The sequence below is a fragment of the Platalea leucorodia genome (assembly GCF_965183815.1).
Source record: "Platalea leucorodia genome assembly, chromosome: 12".
NCBI classification, from domain to species: domain Eukaryota; kingdom Metazoa; phylum Chordata; class Aves; order Pelecaniformes; family Threskiornithidae; genus Platalea; species Platalea leucorodia.
In genome coordinates, this window is record NC_138834.1 from 15,334,666 (window position 1) to 15,354,209 (window position 19,544).

Consider the following 19,544-nt stretch of genomic DNA (forward strand, 5'->3'; position numbering starts at 1 on the left):
AACGCTCATGCCTGATTACCATAGCATCCTTCATAACTTCAGGTTGTCAGAACTTCCATTTTATTATATGTTCAAAACGACAGACCCTCCAGTACTGCAGTGCCCCCTGAAACTAGGTAAGAGCAGAGATTGCAAGTTTAATCCAAACGAAGCAAGCTTCCTGCTCTCACCGCTTCCTTCAGTGGATATTTGTTCGAATTCTTCAGGATCCAAATACCCATCAGCCTCATTTGAGATTTGTGATGGGATCATAGCTCATGATGGCATGGCTGCAAATAATGCTAAGTGTTCATTTTGAAGAATTATGCTGGGTTTTTAATCCACAGTTTTAGCCTGTAATGTTCAGGATACAGTTTAGCTGTATTTACCGTAGTTTCAAAGTTATTGCCTCCTGTGCTTTCTGTTTTATACAGAAATGGATTGTCGTTGTATCACTGTTTCTGCCATAGAAAATATTTACTCAGAACGCTTTTAAGTAGCAGCGTGCATAAAATTGCACTTGCTTTTCACCTGGGAAGCCTTAGCTCAGTACTCCGTTTGTCACTAGTGCAACAAGTTAGGCAGTGCCCAGCTGACGTTCGCTCTGCGACACCCTCAGCAGGGTCTGGCCTTGTGCCCAAAGAGGAGCTTTCGCTGGTCTGGTAGGGAGTGTTGCAGAGGCAGGCTGAAATGCTTTTCTGAAAATATAGGAAATGGCATTTAGAAAGCCTGTGCTCTCAGTGGCTTTCAGAGCAGTGCCACGTTGGTTTCGTTTGTATTTACAATTGGCTATAAGCCTCTGGAAAAGGCTAAACTCTTTCTGTGTGTTGTCTGGAGCAGGAGATGTTCTGTCATTAGCTTTATTGATATAAAGGCTGTATCCATTAAGATAATTTGAATAAGCCATTTTATGAAACAGTGGCTAACAATTTCCATGATCAGAGAAATATGTATGTAGTTAAATTGTTTGATAGATACATAGTTACTTTACTTACCGCTCACAATATTTATTCACCATGATCGTAATACAATGTTCGGCCTTAGAGAGAGAGAAGCAAGCTGGTATAAATAGACTGCAGCTTCTTTGCTGCTCAGGGAATGGGACAGAGGGAGATTAGCAGGAAGAGTTAATGCGACTGGAGCACCCCAGTAACACTTACCGCTGCCTAGCAGAGGGACAGCCACACGGGTGTGCAGCCTTCTGCCCGTCTTTCTCGCAGTTCTGTCCAGGCTGGAGTTACGGCAGCGTACCCGAGCAAGGATTTGGCATCGCATGTTCAGGAGCGCATGCGATTCCTTCAGTAAACCATCTCCCACTGAATTTGTTTGCGTACACAGTAGATCTGAGGTTGTCAACTGTAAAATTTGATCTTCTGGGACAAATACATCCTTAGTATGATTCCTTTGAGTTTAGTGAAGATGACCCAGTGTACTTAAGGTATATTAAACAGAATGTCAAAAAACCTGGTGAATATCTAGCTTGTCTTTACCCTAATGGAAAGGTTTCTGGCATTATTATTATAGCTTCTTAATGTTTTTCTAGCATCTCCATTATAATTAAGACAAATTTATGATTTCCTTTTATTTTTGTGAGTCATTTCTTACTGAAAGAAAGGCAACAAGAATCCCAAAGCTTAGCAGTAAAAGTTCAGTTCCCCAGTACTTTAGCGGCCTTCTATTACAATTAACTGATGACCTTGAGTCCCGAAGGGATTTAAAGAGTTATTAAAGCACGTAGTTACACCAAGCACTGAAAATATGCTTGCAACAAATTTTCTGTATGTGTAGTACACTACTGGGTCGCTCCTTTGTGCCTGTCATTGACCCTTATCTATAACAATACATTCCTGTAGAGAAAACCTGAAGTATTCCGTGGTACATTATTACTGCTCAGAAAAATCTCTTAATTTTCATGCTGATAAAGACATTAACTTAGAAAAATAAGACAAATCCTTTGGTACGAACGACAGTTGAAAATCTGTTGTGACTACAGTTGACTGAAGCTCAATTACTTTAATAAATGTATTCCAAATTTCATCTCGATTACATTTGCATTTTAATGAACGATTCTCACTTACTTGTCAAATAGGCAGCCCAGCTACATTTATTAACTTATTGTATAAACAGCGTATTGTGATGCCAGAACTTAAATGGAGAAATATTTGATCTCCTATTCGAGCAATATACTGTAAATCTATAGTGTAGAAAAGTACGTTGGTCACCTCTGTATTTTCAGTTTGGATTTGTTTTACTGTTTTCCTGACAGGAGTCCATCAACCTTTAGGGTCATTCATAAATATCCCAGAAATAATTCTGTGGAATTGAGGAGGGGTGTGGGGGTGTTTAAATCAGGTAGTTAGTACAGCTTTTCTGTACGCTGCATTTCTTGTAATTCTGTTTTGTTTCTTTTTCTGTACTTGGAGACTGTAGGGCTACTTTTTGTAATACCTGGGACTTCAAGGAAGTCATAGACTAAAAATATTCATTCACAAGTGTGCATGACATTTCCTATTGGTGTATGAGAGTGATCATTGATTTTGGTATACACATATTAAAGCCTTCTATATTAGATAAACCTTAAAAAAAAAAATGTACTGATTGCACTTGCCATTTCTCCAGTAATACTGGTCATGGCTGTTAGTGTAAAAGAACTTTCTAGTTTATAATTATCTTTCTCTACCACTTGTCTTTGATTCAGGTAATAACCTCATTGTTCACTATTTGTGGCATTATAATACACAGCTACAGCAGGGGTTTTGGTCGTTAAGAAGGAATACTTACATTAGTGTGTGCAGAAGTGTAGAAGAAGCACTATAAAGGGGAAAAATATTTCTACATACAAATATCTTGATAGTTGGCAGAAAGGAGAGAGAGAAAACTACTGGAAAAGGACATAAAGCAAGAATTCAAGGCCATTAAAAGTTTTCTAGTATTCCAAGAGAAGTCTGTTATGCAAAGTACTGGCTTCTTATGAAAAACATGAAGCCAGTCTGATGCGACTCTGAAATCCTTATATTTTTCTGAAGCATGTAGCATTTCTTATCAGGGAGATCTTATTTTCTTATCCCACCACCCCACCCCAAATGTAGTATAGAAATATCTAGCAGACAGGTAACCTACCTGAACTGGAAATGTTTTCAGGCTTGTATTTAGTTGCTGGACTTAAAAAATAATGTCAACAAAACCAAAAACTCAATCCCCAAACCATTAAATTGTGCAAGTGGGTTTCCATCAAGGGAAGCAAGGAGGGAGTAAACTGCTCCCCTTGAGTGCATTTGGTGCCTGAGATTTGCACCCTGGATGACCTTCAGGCGCTTCAATACCTGTCTGGTAAGCAAAGGGAGTCATTACTTGTCAGTAAAACAAATGAGGCCCAGCTTTCAGGCCTAGATTGTGTTTGAAAGAATCAATACAGCCTGATGACACTTGATTCAAAAGTCAGCAACACGTTAACTTACAGGGATGTGTCCTATGCCTGGGTAGTATGCTCCTCTGACTTGGATCAGCTGCTACATTCTTGCTACCATTTTAATCAAAGGCTGTAGAGTAATTGTGTGCCATATCCCTTTCACTACCCTAGCTCACCTCTTTTTTTTGTACCTCTGCTGTCATTCTACAGGGAGTGCATTATGGTTTTTTCTTTATTTTCTTCTCTTGCAGTAATACCCTGCCTGCTCACTCACAGGCTCCTCTGGCACCTTCCCCTTCACTAACAATGCAGCCTTCTGACAGCAAGTGGAATTTAGCAGCTAACAGGTAGCTTCAGGGCAGTGCCTGTCAGGCTGTGACAACTGAGTTAAGACAGTGAGGGGCCCAGTGGTCAATTGGCTGCAATAAATTAGAATTAGGCAGGGAGTTTTTAAATCGAGTAGTGGATAAAGTGATGCTGAGCTCGAGACATCCAATAGTTAACCTGTGTGGTGCTGAAGGAGATAAGGGAAACATCTCCCAGTTCATATGGGGGAATTGTTGTCCTTTGTTATCATATTGCAGAAGGAAATATTAATGTTGAACTCTTGAATATAGAAGAATGTGAAATCTCTGTTAAAAATTAAGTTGGAGGACAACAGAGAAATTAATCAATGTGATAGCATGTCTTTAGTACACTGACCAGCTTGTGATGATTTTTGGCAGGCATCATATCAATTCTGTGAAGCGAGGTGGGGAATACTTTCGTATACTTCACCAAGAATCACTGGAGAGGAAGAACATCCTAAAAGAAGCCCAGCAGGCTCAGGACACGAGATGGAGAACTGAGTTCCAGCCACCCAAATACTCCTCTGATGCAGAGGAATCGGAGGAAGAAATAAACACGTAAGTCAACTCAGAGGGCTTTTGGTGGTCTGAGGGCAGAGGTTCTAAAGAGAGACAATTTCCAGTTTCTGTCATTACTTAGTATTGAGGCAGAATATTACTACTTGTGTGAATTAGAAAAAGAAAATGCTATAAATCTGGGTAACTGAGCAGCTGTAAACTTAGCAAGCACGGGGAAAAAAAATGCCTGAGGTGCTGTTTAACAAGGAGGAAGTTTAGAAGGCAGAAGGCTCGTGAACTCAGGAGAGGTTTCATAGCCAATTCAGAACTGATTCTCTGAGGAGAAAAGCAGGAGGCCTGGTGAGTTTGTGCCATGCTTTTGTTCCCACAGTGGGACCACAGCATTAAGAATAAAAAAGAATTGCATTCAGCAGAATAAGTGGCTTAGCTTGCAGAGTGGGTTTCTTCGCTAGTTCAGACCTATTACTTACTACCTTCTTCAGGTCTTCTCTCCATTTGATCATCAGATAGTCTTCAATCCTTTGGCTCACGCTGGTCTTTTCAGTGCGCCTCTAATGCCTGTTGTAATGCTGTAGGTGCCTTCCATTTGTCAGCCCTCACTTAAGTGATGATTAAATACTTGTTCAGCAGGACAGAGTAGCTCTTTTAGAGATTACACACCTTTGGAGCCTTATTGCTCAGCCATCTCTAACACTCTCTTCTCATCAGTTTGCTGTGGCTTTCGTCACTCCCAGGTACCAGCTTCCTCTCGTGCACCTTTCTTCCATGAACTGACTCTCAACTTAGAAAATTCAGTTTCCAGAGTCACCTGAGATGCAGTCACGCCCCAGTCATAAAGTGGGACAACAATATATAACCATTATTAAAAAATAAGAAATAAAATCTTTCCTGTTAGTATGAAGCCCAGACCAAAAAGCAAACAAGTAGCACAGACAGGCTGAGAGATTCTGCACAGAAAAGTATCTCATTTACTAGAGTAATATTTAATATCCAGCATTCTAAATGGTCACTAACTGAATAGCTAGAAAAGGTGGGAAAGGAATAGAGTATTACTGAGAGAGTGTGTTATGGAAGGAAAAAAGGTATAAGGTATTAGCCAAAGTATTTTTGAATGTTAGCCTCTAATGTCTGCATCATCTGAAACTTCCTCCTTACTTAAACAAGGCACCTGTAGCTGTGTTATTTAAATGGCACTATGAAGCACTTTGATCCTAGGTTAATGAAGGCCACACAAACATTTTAGGTAAACAAGATTATTTAATTTAAAAAACAAAAACAACAACAAAAAAAAACTTGAATACATGAGAACCTCCCTGAAGCTCCGTGCTTATTATTCTTTTTGATATGTAGCTGTTCTATCTACCGATAACTCAGCTAATCCACGTTTATTGCAGACAAATAATTTATTACATGTGAAAAATACCATTGCCTTTATTATTGTGACCATTCAGATTACTGAAGTAATTTATTTTCTTCTGTAAGGAAAGGCTTCTTCCTTCAGCAAGGCTGACCTATAAAGACTTAACATTCCTCTTTCCTTTCTGAAGGTATACCTGCATAGGCAAAATTATCTTCATTTAGGTACAGCTTCTCCTAGCAATAAAAAAGCTCTTACTGGTGCAGAGTATACCAGGCTTGTGGGTGAATACTGACAAAGCCACTTCAATCCTACATCTGCGCCAGGGTTTTTGCCAGTTGTAAAAATTTATTTAAAAAATCTTACAACTAACCTAAAAATCTACACTAGCAAAAGTTCCTAGTGTAAACCTGATATCCTTTAGGATTTTCAATGTGTTGCTTAAAACTAATATTAATTGAGAGTTTAACTTCATTCTTAGAGGAAAGGCCTCTAACATCTGCCAACATTTCTAAGAGGGAAATCATTAGACTTGATGATGATCAGATGTCAAAATTAGGGAGTCTTTTGGAGAATTTTCTCAACTCCAGGATGTGTTGGGTGGGACAGGAGGCCACAACGAAACACGTGTGAAACAAGAAACGCGTGGCTTTGACAGGTGGGCCCTTACTCATTCAAACTGTCCCATGCGATTTACACACATGCAGGAACGCTGCCAGCGCGTGTTAGTTCCAGTTGTGTGCTGTTATACGTATCCTTGTCGGCAGTGGTAAACAGTTTAAAAGCAGGGGGAAAGAAGCCTAGATACAAAATACAGATTGTTATCTGTTGCGGAGACTTACTTCACTCCTAGCTTTCACAGTGCTGACTTCCAAAATTAGGAACTTTGTGAAATAAGAAAAGCTCTGAAGCGGTGTTAAACTGCTGGGGCACAAAGTGTCTTTTTAACAGATGATGTCTGGCTTCAGCCTTTCACAGCGACTGAAACTGCTGGCATGGTTTTATATGCACAGATTCCAGTGATGGACGTAGGCCCTTCCCACCCCCCTTCCTCTATTTTCCTGAAAGACAACAGCAAATCTTAAGCCTCTACTGGGACTTTTTTACTGCTGTTACCTAACTTGCAGGATTTAATTGTGTTATCAACTATTTTAAACGTATCAATACTCTAAACTTGGTAATAGCTTCTTATCATAAGAGTAGACAAAGTAGAAGTAAAGTTTAGTTATCCCTTGTTAGTAGGAACGCGGGCGCTGTCAAACACTTTAATGTGTGTGCAGTGGTCCCACTGTCTATTCTGGCATTCTGCTGTTCATTAGGACTACAGAGAAGAGAAAACTGGAAGCGTGATTTGAGGAAGCACAGGACAGACATGTTGTTTTGAACAAAGTCTGTGGAATTCATGTGCCCAATCATCTCTAATAAGTACAAATTTGCAATTACAATTTATCTAGGATTATCTGAATGAAGACGACCACTTCTTGAAGTTTTGTGTAAGAAACTTCTTTTGGGACAGCAGAAACACCTGCCAGCTTATATCTTTGTTAGATACCTCCTTTGTTAGACAAAACAATATGTAAGTTTATTAATTTCTTAATTAGCTGAAGAAAATAGAGTTGTTGATCTCTATTTAAATATAGTGCTGAGAGGCCTGTGCCCGTGTTGGATGTACTATTTACAGTTGCTGCTTTGCTGTAGAAAACTTGTATCAATGGAATGCTTGGGGCACACACTCCTCAACCCTCGTTCCAGCTATGTGCTAGGTTATGGTAGGCAATAGTAAGCTGACATCCCCAAACTGCTTCAGATCTAGAAAGGAAATGTTAATCCAGAATCATTCATTCATTCATCTAGGAAGTATCTGCTAAAGAAATCTGCATATAGCTTTAAGACTCACCCACCACCCAGATCTCAGTTAACCTCTCAGCTGGTTTTTTATGGCCAGAATCATTTCAGTTTTATACTAATTTATAAGCCAGCATACAATAGTTCATGTTATATTTTCTGTGTGGACCTCCTATCTTCTCTGCACTATTGATATATGAAGACTACAATATCTCGCTGTGCTTATTAAGCTTGAATCTCCATTGCCTAACACCAGGTGCAGGTAGTTATTTACATTTGGGAAAAACAGCTGTAAACATTTCCTTTTCTTGCTTGGTAGCATTTTATAAACACTTTGCACAGGTGTAAATGGCCAAACAGGCTTGTGGCAGCAAAGAAACAGTGCCCACAGCCTCGAAAGAGCTCAGTGTTCTGTTACACTGGTTTGGTCAGCACTCAAGACTTTTTCATTGGGGTGAATCTTTTCAACTTAATCTTTATTGTTTTCTGTGCGTGCAATATGTTAACCCAGGAAACACTGAACAGAATTTTACCGGCACATCTTGAAGCTTTGGCCTCGTGTGTATATAATCCCACTGATGCCATTGGCATGATACCGACAGAAAACAAGCGTAATGTGTCGTAAGCAGTGTCTCAGCATCTTTTCTCAAACAAATCAGTCACGGTTTTTTGTCTGCCTACAAATTTGATTTCACATAAATGCTTAATTGCTAATAATAAATAGTAGTATAAATATGTAAATACAAATAATACTGCATTTATAATTTATAAAGTACTATAAACATAGTAGAAATAAATAATAATTGTATATCCTGGTAAACATAAATATCAGGTTTGTAATATTAAATGATAATAAATGCAGTAATTAGCCATTTAGAAATACACCTAAGTACTTTTTTTTTAATGTAAGGAGGAGAAGAGGGAGTGTGTTGATGTGAACAGAATAAACAGTTTTATTGGCAATGTCTTCATTTCACATACTCCTTTTTTAACTTCAGTCTTTGTGCTTTCCCACAGTTGCTCTCTAACAGAAGGCAACTGCCTGAGGAAGTCAGGGAAGAAGAAGAAGAAAAAGATGACCTTACGGTCTTTCGTTCCTGTTTACACCAGTGTCTTGATTCCAAGCCCCCCTGGAGCAAAAAGGTACATTTGAAGGCAGATTTATGTCCTGCCCTCCTTGGCAGGACAAAGCGAAATTCACAGCAACACAGACCCATAACACATACCCCTAGAACTGCTGTTCAATTGGTAAACACGTATCCTGAGAATTTCAGGAGTTTATGGTGAAATAGTCTGTCTTTACTAATAGCAACTGTTAAATTCTAACTTTAAATGATTGAATCGTAAGGAGTTACTGAAAACTCTGTACGTGTGCATGTACAGAAACACGCATCATTTACCTTGCTGATCTTGACTCAGCAAATTCTAAGTTGCATAAAATTTGCTTATGTGGTATCGGTTCCAAGATTAGGCTCGTTTTAAGGAAAGGCTATCAAAATTAATATTTAATTTGCCTAGTTAAAAAAAAAAAGTTGGCCTACAAAAGACAGAGGGAGAAGACAGTACGTGTACCGTGTATGCTTCTATATATTTTGTATTAGTCACTAATACATACTATCTGTTCTGTTCTAAGTTCATTAACCCGATTTCTCACCAAAAGTGTCTTTATATACTTACATTTGCATGTGGAATAAGCTAAAATGCCAAAGCTAATCTTAGTCAGAAAAAGATGGGTCCAACATTTTAAGCTTACACACTGCTTTTTCTTAAATGCAAAACTTAGAAGCTGCTGTAGAATCCAAAAACCATAAGAATCCATACCATAGAGGGATAAATGCTAGAATCCTCAAAGGCATGAAAGCATGGAGTACATCACCAAGATGAGTCCACTGAAAATTTCACATCCAAAAATATGCTTTCAGGATTCGGTTATGTATTAACATGACAAAAACCTTGAGAGGTGTCTAGAATTCACTGGGACAATGAGAAAAAACCCATCTGCTACAGGAATGCTCAGATGTATCTGTTTCAGCCAACATGATGCCAGCTTGACTGTTTCCCTGACTCTATAGGATAACACATTTGTTTCTCTCCTTTGCAGTGAACATCTTTTCCGACAGCTGTGCGCCATACACTGGCTTTTGGAAGCTTTGACTCTTGAATCCAACAGTTCGATGCGTTCCATATTAACCTGTTGGAATCCAACGTAGGTGCACAATGCATGATAGTAGATGGAATGAGGAGTTTGGGATTTTTTTGTCCTCTCTGTGTTTTGTTTCTCTTCTTTCGCGTAATAGCTATTTGAGTGAAATGTTATTAATTCTGTGCCGTGCAACATAAACAAATTTTGCATCGACTTTGCCCCCATGCAGTCAGCAGGGAGTTTACAGTCAAATCAGTAGCACAGCATGGTCCTCTATTATTGCAAGTTGCAGAGCCAGGAGAAAATACTGAGCTATCCCAGCCAAATTTAGTTGTGTTTTCTTTCCTTTTTCTCTCTTGGTTAATAATTAGGCAAATTAAATACATGTAGTAATATATGTATGTATATTGCCATAGCCTTCCCTTGGAGGGTTATCCCAGTGAACTCAACAGAAATTCCATATCCATTATAATTACAGAACAAAGCCACCTCTTAAGTGATATTTAGGAGCTGGTTTTATTCTATCAATTATGTATGACAGTGATGGGTACTTGTAAAAGATGCATTGCTTCTGAACTTTTATACTGTTCAAAGTAAATATTAATTTAAGTTCCCAACATTTTTAGTTAATATAATCATGTTGACATAACATGGCTTTAAATTATTCATGAGTGTTTGGTAAAACAGTGAACAGTTTACGCTCTGATTTGCAGGGGCAGAGCTCTTCAAAGCTGTTCTGTTCTCTCTGTATATTCTCAGTCCAGACAAACTATGCCTATGTATGAGAGAGGTGGCAGAGTGGCATTGTACAGAATTAGCCTGATACATACTGGACGGATTCTCCCCTCCAATGTATTGTGGATGCGTTTCTCACCCCTTTACATATGAGGACCAACCAATAGACTGAGATAAAAGAAACAGTTTGTCAGCAAGCCTCGCAGATAGAGGCCGACAGCAGAGTATAAATGCATAAGGCTCTGGATTAATTTCCAGGTTCTGAAGTCGTGCAGTATCTTGTCGCATACTTCCTTCTGCTCTCTGTTGCTGCCTCTAACCACCACGCCTCTCCCTCAATGTCGTTTGAACTGATCTGCATGCACACATTCTTCATTACACAGTAACCATGAAAAATTAGGCTTACATTTAGTGCGTTTGGCTCACATAGTCTCTGTCTGTACAAAGAGATTTTTTTTTTTTTAAAAATGTGGTGAAGGAAGCAAGCTTGGAACACTTGTCTGCTTTGTAAAACCTCTGCCTGATGAGGTGGGGACTGAATGATAAATGAGAGTGCCTCAGCAGTGGCCCGTTGTTACACCACAGCTGCAAGGAGCGCAGCTTCCACATTTACCTTTGTCAACGTGATGTAACACTTAAACTTTTGGACTAGTACAGGTCCTCACTCAGCCAGTAGCTCTGAAAAATCAAACTTGTATGAACCTGCTGTCATTTGTATCCCTCTTGCTATACTGGACAAAACCCTTCAGTCCTTGCACAGAGGAAGCTGAGAGCATTATCTGGCCCAGTACATGCGTGATAGTTTGTAGAATGACTGTGCTTTCTTTAGGTTCTCCCTCACTTGTGGCTATACCATACTCATGGCTTATACACCTTGCATTGTCTTTCCATTTCTTCTAAGCAAAGGTACACATCGTAGTAGCGGTCAGCTGCCATTTACTCTCCATTTATTGCATTTCTTAAAAGAACTTATAAGAGCAAGACACTCAAAATGGAAAACTAATTAAATTGTTTTCACTTAGGGACCCTGGTGGTTGTAAAAAAACAGTAAAAGAAATTGAAGAGGAGAAGTTAGCAGCATACATGTGGGAGCTCTTTATTACAAACACAAAGGTAACTGCATTGCTAATTTCTTCCTTGGGACCTAACCCAACTTTTCAGCCATTTGTTCTGTTGCTTAATTGAACTCCCTGATACCACAGTTTATGCTCTGGATCTTGTGACTGCAGAGTACTTGTCTCTGTAGGTTTTGAAGAATAACAGTGTGATACAAGGTAATAGGAAGAGCAGTACGTAGCTGATTGAAACTGTGGCTTGATCTTAGTGATAAGTACTGATATAGGAAGAATTCCATATTTAGCTAAAACATAACTAGCTGCTTGGTTGCATTTGCCCCCCTTTTTTATGACCCAGAGTCACGTAGCAGTACTTGTTCACCCAAATAGGTCTTTTCCAGTCAAATGGGGATTTCAGACTGGTATCCTGGAGGCCTTATGCTAGTAAATTCTAGCCATGATTTGCTTTGTTGCCTTTTTAGGCAGAGCTTAAAGCTAAATTTGGAAACAAATTGCAAATGTTGAGGCCTTTAAAGAAAGCAGGATTCACTTGCCACATTCAAAGCAAAGCCAAGGAAAGGAGAAAACAAGCAATTCAGATGAAGGCCTTTTAAAAGAAAAGTAAAGTTAATACCTGAGAGGAAATAAAATTAAAATTAGAAAATGATCCGTAACACTTGGTAACTGTTTTGCTATCTTTCTGAAACACAGAAAGACTTTTCTTTTTGAAACTGTGTAAGTGACTGGAGGAAAATGAAGGCAGAATGAGCAATGCTTAGGAGTATAATTAGGAGAACTCAATAAGGAACCAGTGGGTTTCTCGCTCTCTAGCACATCTTACGTTTTGATCTTAAGCTTTTAGTTCCTTGCTTTGCCCCATATAAGGCTAAAATAAACAGGTTTTGTGAAGTGCTTTTAGAACTCCAGGCGAGGCACTCTTCAAAATATGAGCTGTTGTTACATGCAGGCTATTTGGTCTTGTTATTTGTCAACGCCTGCAGCTCGTGCCCTCATGACATAATAATTAAAATGATTCAATAGAAGATTATGATTTCTGTTGGGGAATAAGCAGCAAAAGTTGTGAAACTTTTAAAAGACAAAGATTGTGGGTTTCTGCAAATATTCTTCCTGCCGTTAGCAAACAGAGAGGGAAAGTCAGCAAGTCACATAAATAACAGAGTTGTTTCTAAATATGAGGCTTCTGATTTTTCCATACAGTCTTACCAGTTCTCTAAAGTCAGGTCCAAACGAACTTGAGCACAAGAAACCAAAGTGCACGTCTGTCCTGATCTGTCTTTTAGCGTTTACATTGCTGAGACTTTTATTTATTTCCTCTTTGAATTAATGACAATTTTCTGTGTCATTTACACTAATATTACTTGAAGACTGCTTTTCATATTTGATTAGTGGAAATATTGGGTTCCTTCAGGGGCACTTGCATTGTAATACCTATTGTTCTGATTATCAAGCCTGCAGAATTCGGTCTGCCCTCAGGCTTCAGTTTTACATTGCTGACACAGGAAATTCATTTGCCAGGTTATTGGGTGTTGGGAGGAGACCTGAATGTTTATCAAACCACTTTGACCTATTCTTCCCTGTACATAAGAAGGCTGCTCTATTACCAACCTTCTCTGCAGCTGCGGTGTTACTTGTTTACAAATTAGCTTAATCTGTTGGCATTAATGCTATAGCAGAGGAGTATTGAAGATAACAAAATGAAGGAGGTCCTACCCAAGAAATCACTAGCTTGTTTGAAGTCACTAGGGAAAAATCTATGCGGTTACAAGAGGATCTAATACTGGAATTAGTTACAGAACTATGATTCTTTGTTGTCAAATGGCTATAGAAAACCCCTCCTTTCTGTTTACTTTTTCTTCCATGTACAGAAATGCACCTGGAGATACAGTCCGCTTAGCAGGAAGATACACAAGACATCTACTCCAAGTATTCCTCAGCTTAGCAGTCCGTCATCTCCCCGTGGTCAAACCCCTCGTGGCAGCAAAACTTCCACTATATTTTGCTCTGAAGACAATGTCAAGATTAACGTAGCTTCATCTGATGTTATGAGTGAGTCAGCACAAGCTAAAGAACAACAACCTCTTTTCTCCCGTAAGTTACTTTTCTTGACTGCCAATATCAAATGGATTTGCTTTGAGTGTTACTAGGGAGAACCTACGTCAAAGACACTGCTAGGTGTACCAATGTATTTCTTTTCAGTTATATGGAACTCTGTACAAGTATCTCTGTGCCCTCCCTGTTAGCAAATTGGTTTAAAGACGATGTAATCCCATGTGGATATTAAGTAAGCGTTTTAATTCATATTCAGTTACAGCAGTTGTATAATCAGACTGTCATCCACATCTATAAGGTCCAACAGGCGGTGAAAATGGTGAAATTGTTCTCTGCCATAACCAACTGATCCACTGAATATGTATCTGTCTAACGTAGGGGGCTCTGTTTAACTTAGGGGTTTCTTAGGCTGTATTCTCCTTACTCATCCATCAGTGATTACCTGTGCTTGATAGACCTGACAGAATAGCTTATCTGTTAGCTCTGTAATGTGTTTCAGTACAAAGCTAGGTAATCTTAAGTCTTTTCCCTTCCTTCTATGTAAAGCTGGAACAGAAAAGCATATTAGCATTTAGTACTGCTAATTATCTTTTAATTGATATTTATATTATCATTATCAGGCTGACATCATGCTCTGCTAGACTCTAAATTACTACTCAGGAAGGAGCTCTTGGAGTCATTTGGGATAGGTCTGTAAATGAATTGCCTTTAAATGTAAAGGAACGGACACATTCTTGGTCTGAAAGACCGTTAGGTTCGGACTGCCAGAAGCTGGGTGGATATATCAGGGAGCTTGCGCACATATCGTATACTACCTACACAGCTGCTGCTGTCCGTGGCACTGAGCACAGATGAATGGCCTTCCAATGGCATGAATGGGAGCAGTGGAGAATTCAAAGCTATAACTTCAAGCAATTTGTTTATACATGTAGGTGAACAACTGGTTTGTGTGTGAGATGAGATCTGAAAATAATCGTGAGATCTGTAACAGCTGGGAGCCTCCGTTTCACGTGGGACATAAAGAAATATCTTGCGGTGTGTGTGATGTATGGGAAGGATGTTCAGTGTACCCTTTGGAACAACATCTATCGCATGATTGCCTGTGATTTCAGCGGACTGGCCTGGGTTACCAGTCTGGTCCTCTCAAGGATTATGTTCCTAGCTCTAAAAAATATGGGAAGTTAGTTTCTGCAGGGCAGCTCTGTAGCAAAGGTTGGATTCTGGAATGAATTCTTAAGCTGCTAGAATCATGTTTAATCCAGGCTTCTGATTATAGGATGCTTCATGGACAAATCGGAAACAGATTACAAGTACAGCTGCCCTGTAGCCTTGTACCCCAAATTCTCAAAGCTTCATGTAACTCATACAAACGTGACTTTGAGAGCACACACAACCCTAATGCACACGTATGCATATATATATAAGTATATATATAATAAAAGTGGGAAAGAGATTCTGTAGTAGGCAGCTAATCAGTAATACAGCTGAGTGTGAATCTTACAGAAGCATTTCTTTTAAGGAAAGAATTCATAACTCAATATAAAGCCTTTTGTCCAGCTGTAATTTGGATGCTGCTGTTTGGGGCCTGCTGCTGTAGAATGTCTGCTTATACAAGTTTGATTTTTCAGAGCTACTGGCTGAGTGAGGACCTGTACTAGTCCAAAAGTTTAAGTGTTACATCACGTTGACAAAGGTAAATGTGGAAGCTGCGCTCCTTGCAGCTGTGGTGTAACAACGGGCCACTGCTGAGGCACTCTCATTTATCATTCAGTCCCCACCTCATCAGGCAGAGGTTTTACAAAGCAGACAAGTGTTCCAAGCTTGCTTCCTTCACCACATTAAAAAAAAAAAAAAAATAAAAAAAAAATCTCTTTTTGTACAGACAGAGACTATGTGAGCCAAACGTACTAAATGTAAGCCTAATTTTTCATGGTTACTGTGTAATGAAGAATGCGTGCATGCAGATCAGGTCAAATGACATACATTTTCTTCACACTAAGAAGTAAAATGTGAGACCTGTATCTGAGAGATTAAACACTAACTGGATTTTACCCCCAAAGCTTTCCGGCCAGCAGTTTAGGTTTGAATTCTCAGTCAAAAACATACTTTTAAAAGAGGGAGGTATAAATATTTGTGCAAAGGATCTTCATTATAAAACTTATACCTGAATTTGGGGCTTTTCTTTCGGATTGATCAATGTCTTTTCAATTGATTTATCGTTGTTAGATCCCTGCAAAACAGGTAAATATTAGTACCCCGTTTCACAGATGATTAACTAAGGCACAGAAATCAAGGTCAGGTGAAATTACTATGTTCTTCTTTGCTGTTGTTCTCTTTTCTAATTAATGTCTGACTAGCTCAAAGCTATGGAGGTTAATATTTCAAAAATATTATGAACATAGACAAGTTTGAGTATTTTTCTTCCCAGTTTCTCCAGATGGAGAATTGGAGCAGGTTCTAATGCTGCAAAATGGAGGGCAGAGAGGTATTGTGCCCTCTGTTTCTGTTGATCAGCCATAAAAGAGGAGCTGTATCTTTGTGGTATTAGCCCTGGTTTGCTTCCTGTCATCTCCCTCCAAAATCTGCCGACAGGACTGCTTTCAGGACTGGCTTTAGGCAACTCGGCTGACTTTGGAGAAAACATCAAATGCAGCTACTGCTTAGTATAGCCCTCTTCCCCCAAAGCACCGTTATCTGCAGGGTAGATGGGTTTCAGATATCCAGCTACCCAGTCTGCCCAAATGGTAACCATAAATAGAAAGGGCTGGGTTCTTCTCAGAAGGGTTCTGACGCTGCGTGCCAAGAACAGATGAGATTTGTGTGCAGCCTTAGCTCAGCTTGAGCAGAGGCTCTCTGCTCATATCGATGTCAGGCTCCAGACCCCGTGGGGGTCAGCCTTTGTATTCAAAGTGCTCCTCGGCTCTAGAAGGTCCAGTGGCGTAGCCAGCATCTTACAGGCTTACACTCTGAGACTAGTAAGGGTCACAGTGCAGCCATCGTTAGAACCAGCCAGTGCTAGAACTTGGGAGTTCCTGACTGGGACCTTGGCCCTCTTGAAACTCACCTGGCCACAGCTAATAGAGGATCTTCAGTATAAGCATGGTTCTTAAAATTTTAGCCCGTTAGCTGGTGCCCAGCAACTTGTTCTATCCATGTCTTACATTTATAAAGTCACAGTATAATATTCTGTACTTCTAAAAAGTAGTAGTAGTTTTGTGCTGCTATTTAACACAATCAATGTTCAGCAGTCATTTTCTATTATACTATATGTGGTGCTTCACAAAAATGTAGGAAAAGGACCTTTTGAATCTGGGGATTACAACTTCAAGGTGTTGAGTGCTCAGTAAAATGTCACTTATTACCATGTAGGACATATTGAGCACCTCAGAGGATGGCTCAGAATTTGGCAGCCAACACTGGGATTTTTAATAACAAGTGTGACAGTTGTCTTACTGCATGAGTGATTGGAGGGAATAACGCAGAGAAGATGGCCGTCTCAGTGTCTCTCCAGCGGTTTGGCATCAAAGCAGGAATGAAACGGCAGTGGAAGGAAAACTAAGATGTCAATTTGAATGAAAACAGTGAGTTAAATTGGCTTTCCTGTTTTCAAGGGAGAAGGGAATATAAGCATTCGCATTACAGTGGAAAGAGAGTAAAGAGTGTTATTAGTGAGAGAGATCTGCTCAAAGGGGGATAATCTGGAAACTATAGCCAACGCGTCTTAAGTTTTAGTGGATGCTGATGAGGAGACAGAGAGGTAACTAGACACCTGTTGATGTTAAACATATTAAATTCCATATGACATTTAAAAGAAGAATGGCAAAGTGGTAGGGTAGACTTAGAAATTCAGACGACTTGACAGTTATGCCAGTAGAATGCTAACAGCACAGTAAAGGAACTGAAAATAGACTTTCTGCACAGTTTGTTCAAATCTCTCTGTTTTTCTAATAAGCTATTTTTATAAGCATCTAATGTAAAAAATATTTAGTATTTCCTACTTGATGGGTTTTTTTCATAGCTGAAAGAACAAAGCTTATGTTTTCAAAGTGATTAATGAATTGGGTGCATTTGTATTTGGGTACCTATCTTGAAACCTCTTTTAAAAGCTGCTTTTTTTTGGAAGAAAATTTAATTTTTGGAAGTACTAAATAGCAGGTTTCTTTAGGATGTCTCATTCAGGCCAGCGTGTATGGTATCCTCTCTGCAAGGAAGAGAGGAATGCGCCATTGAGTTGGCATTTTTTTTTTTTTATCAGCCCTACAGAAAGTCATCCAGGTAACACATGAAGAGGTGTCAAAAGATGTCCATAAACAAGAAGATATGGTTAAGACGACTGGACTGCAGCGGTATGTTACCTGATGGGTTTCTGAATAACTAGGAGAAGCAACTCATCAGGACAGAGTTTATGCCTTTTTTTTTTTTTTTTTTTAAATTTCTTTTCTTTTTTTCCCCCCTGAACAACTGAATTCAGCATTCAGTGAATTCAGATGACACATTTTGGGGCACGGGTGGCAGAATAGCCCATTTTACTGCTGCGCAAGCAGTATGTATTTTCTGGAAAATACCCCATGAATCTTGCCTTTGCAAACAGAAGAGATCTTATGCTCCAGCAGCTTTGTAGAAAAAGCGATGCTCTATCTTATTCCTGTAGAATTGTTTCTGCTTCTACCACTGCATTTTTCAGTAGTGTGTCTCTAACGTTTCCAGCTAAGCTTATGTAAGATGTGTTCCCTCATTACTCAGTTCTGTGGTGGTTTCCACAGCTATAAGATCAACATGACAAACCAGTCTTACAATTAGACTTTGCCGAAGTATTTTTTCTTTTGAGTTGAGGTCAAGAGAAATAAATTTTGTACCTGGATAGCTCCAGCAAGTCTGTAATATTAAGAATGTTTTATCAGCACCTGTAGAATTTTTCACATTCTGGGGAAGGCTTACTGTACGCTATTTTAAGCCTTGTTGTGTCTTACAGTTTGTTGCCAGTGGCTCGGAAGAATTACAAAGTAAATATGCCATTCATCAAGGACCAAGAGAGTATAATATCAAGGAAGCGGAGGCCCAGAAGGCAGAGGTAAGGGTACAAATCTGTTTTTGAAGCACATTATATGCTGTATAAACAAGGCTCTATGTGTGGAAAGCATTTGGCATGCAAATGTCAGAGAGCATTTTACTACATGAGGCCAGAGCAGGCCAGCGAAAGCTGGCAGCACACGTAGTACGTTTCAGTGTAATGCAGAGGTGCGTTCCTGGAAGGATGTGACTGGAATGAAAGATGGTACAAATTCAAATTTAATATCATTTAGAATTTTTTATTCATAAAATTTTCATAAATTTGATGCATTTTAAAAAGCCCTGTAAATGCATTTAAATTTGGATTTTTACTGATAATAAGGAGATCTCAAAATTTACGTGTGCTCACATCGCTGTATGTTCTGAGCAACACAGGTGCTTACCACAAAATGGTTACCACAGGATGTTAATTCGAGTTTTCTGTGTTTAGTTGTAGATGCCATATCAGCTCTTTCATTAAAAGCAAATCTAACTTATGTGCCGATATGAGGCAAAAGTTCATAGCAGTACGCGAAGAAGCAGCTTGTTGTTTACGTGATACTCTAGAGCGCCTTGAGAGGTAGGCAGAGACTGTTTTCTGTATACTCTTAAAACACTACACACCTTGCTCCCGACCAGATTTAGGACTTATCTTCAGGCCTTTTAAAGATGCATTTATAGTGATTGACATTAAAATAAGAATATAGGGATGACGATAGAAAGTTTTATGACTGTCTGTGTACAAAAAATATAGAATCATAGAATATCTCAAGTTAGAAGGGACCCATAATGATCATCAAGTCCAACTTGCTGCACTGAACCATACAACTAAGAGCATCTCTTAGTGACTAACAGATTCATGAACACTTATGCGAACAATCAGTCACAAGTCACTAATATGTGACTTCTCTCCCCTCAAAAACCATCACTTTAACATACGGATGGCAAAATTCTTGGCAAACAGGAAAAAAAGTCAGGCTTTCCCCAAAGTACGTGTTTCCAGGTCACCTTTGCAAGGGCATTACAGGTTAAATAT

The 19,544-nt window shown here is 39.2% G+C and overlaps 1 protein-coding gene across 1 annotated transcript in view; it reads left to right on the forward strand.

The window, feature by feature from the left end:
- The window catches only part of CCDC60 (coiled-coil domain containing 60), a gene marked incomplete at both ends in the record, with an annotated part of 62,960 nt that overhangs the window by 37,780 nt on the left and 5,636 nt on the right, over positions 1–19,544 (forward strand). Inside the window, 8 exons of the mRNA XM_082324707.1 lie at positions 4,114–4,293; positions 8,474–8,599; positions 9,558–9,662; positions 11,357–11,447; positions 13,276–13,498; positions 17,715–17,805; positions 18,432–18,530; positions 18,966–19,088. Coding sequence (XP_082180833.1) covers positions 4,114–4,293; positions 8,474–8,599; positions 9,558–9,662; positions 11,357–11,447; positions 13,276–13,498; positions 17,715–17,805; positions 18,432–18,530; positions 18,966–19,088 — 1,038 coding nt within the window. The remainder of the gene's footprint in view (positions 1–4,113; positions 4,294–8,473; positions 8,600–9,557; positions 9,663–11,356; positions 11,448–13,275; positions 13,499–17,714; positions 17,806–18,431; positions 18,531–18,965; positions 19,089–19,544) is intronic.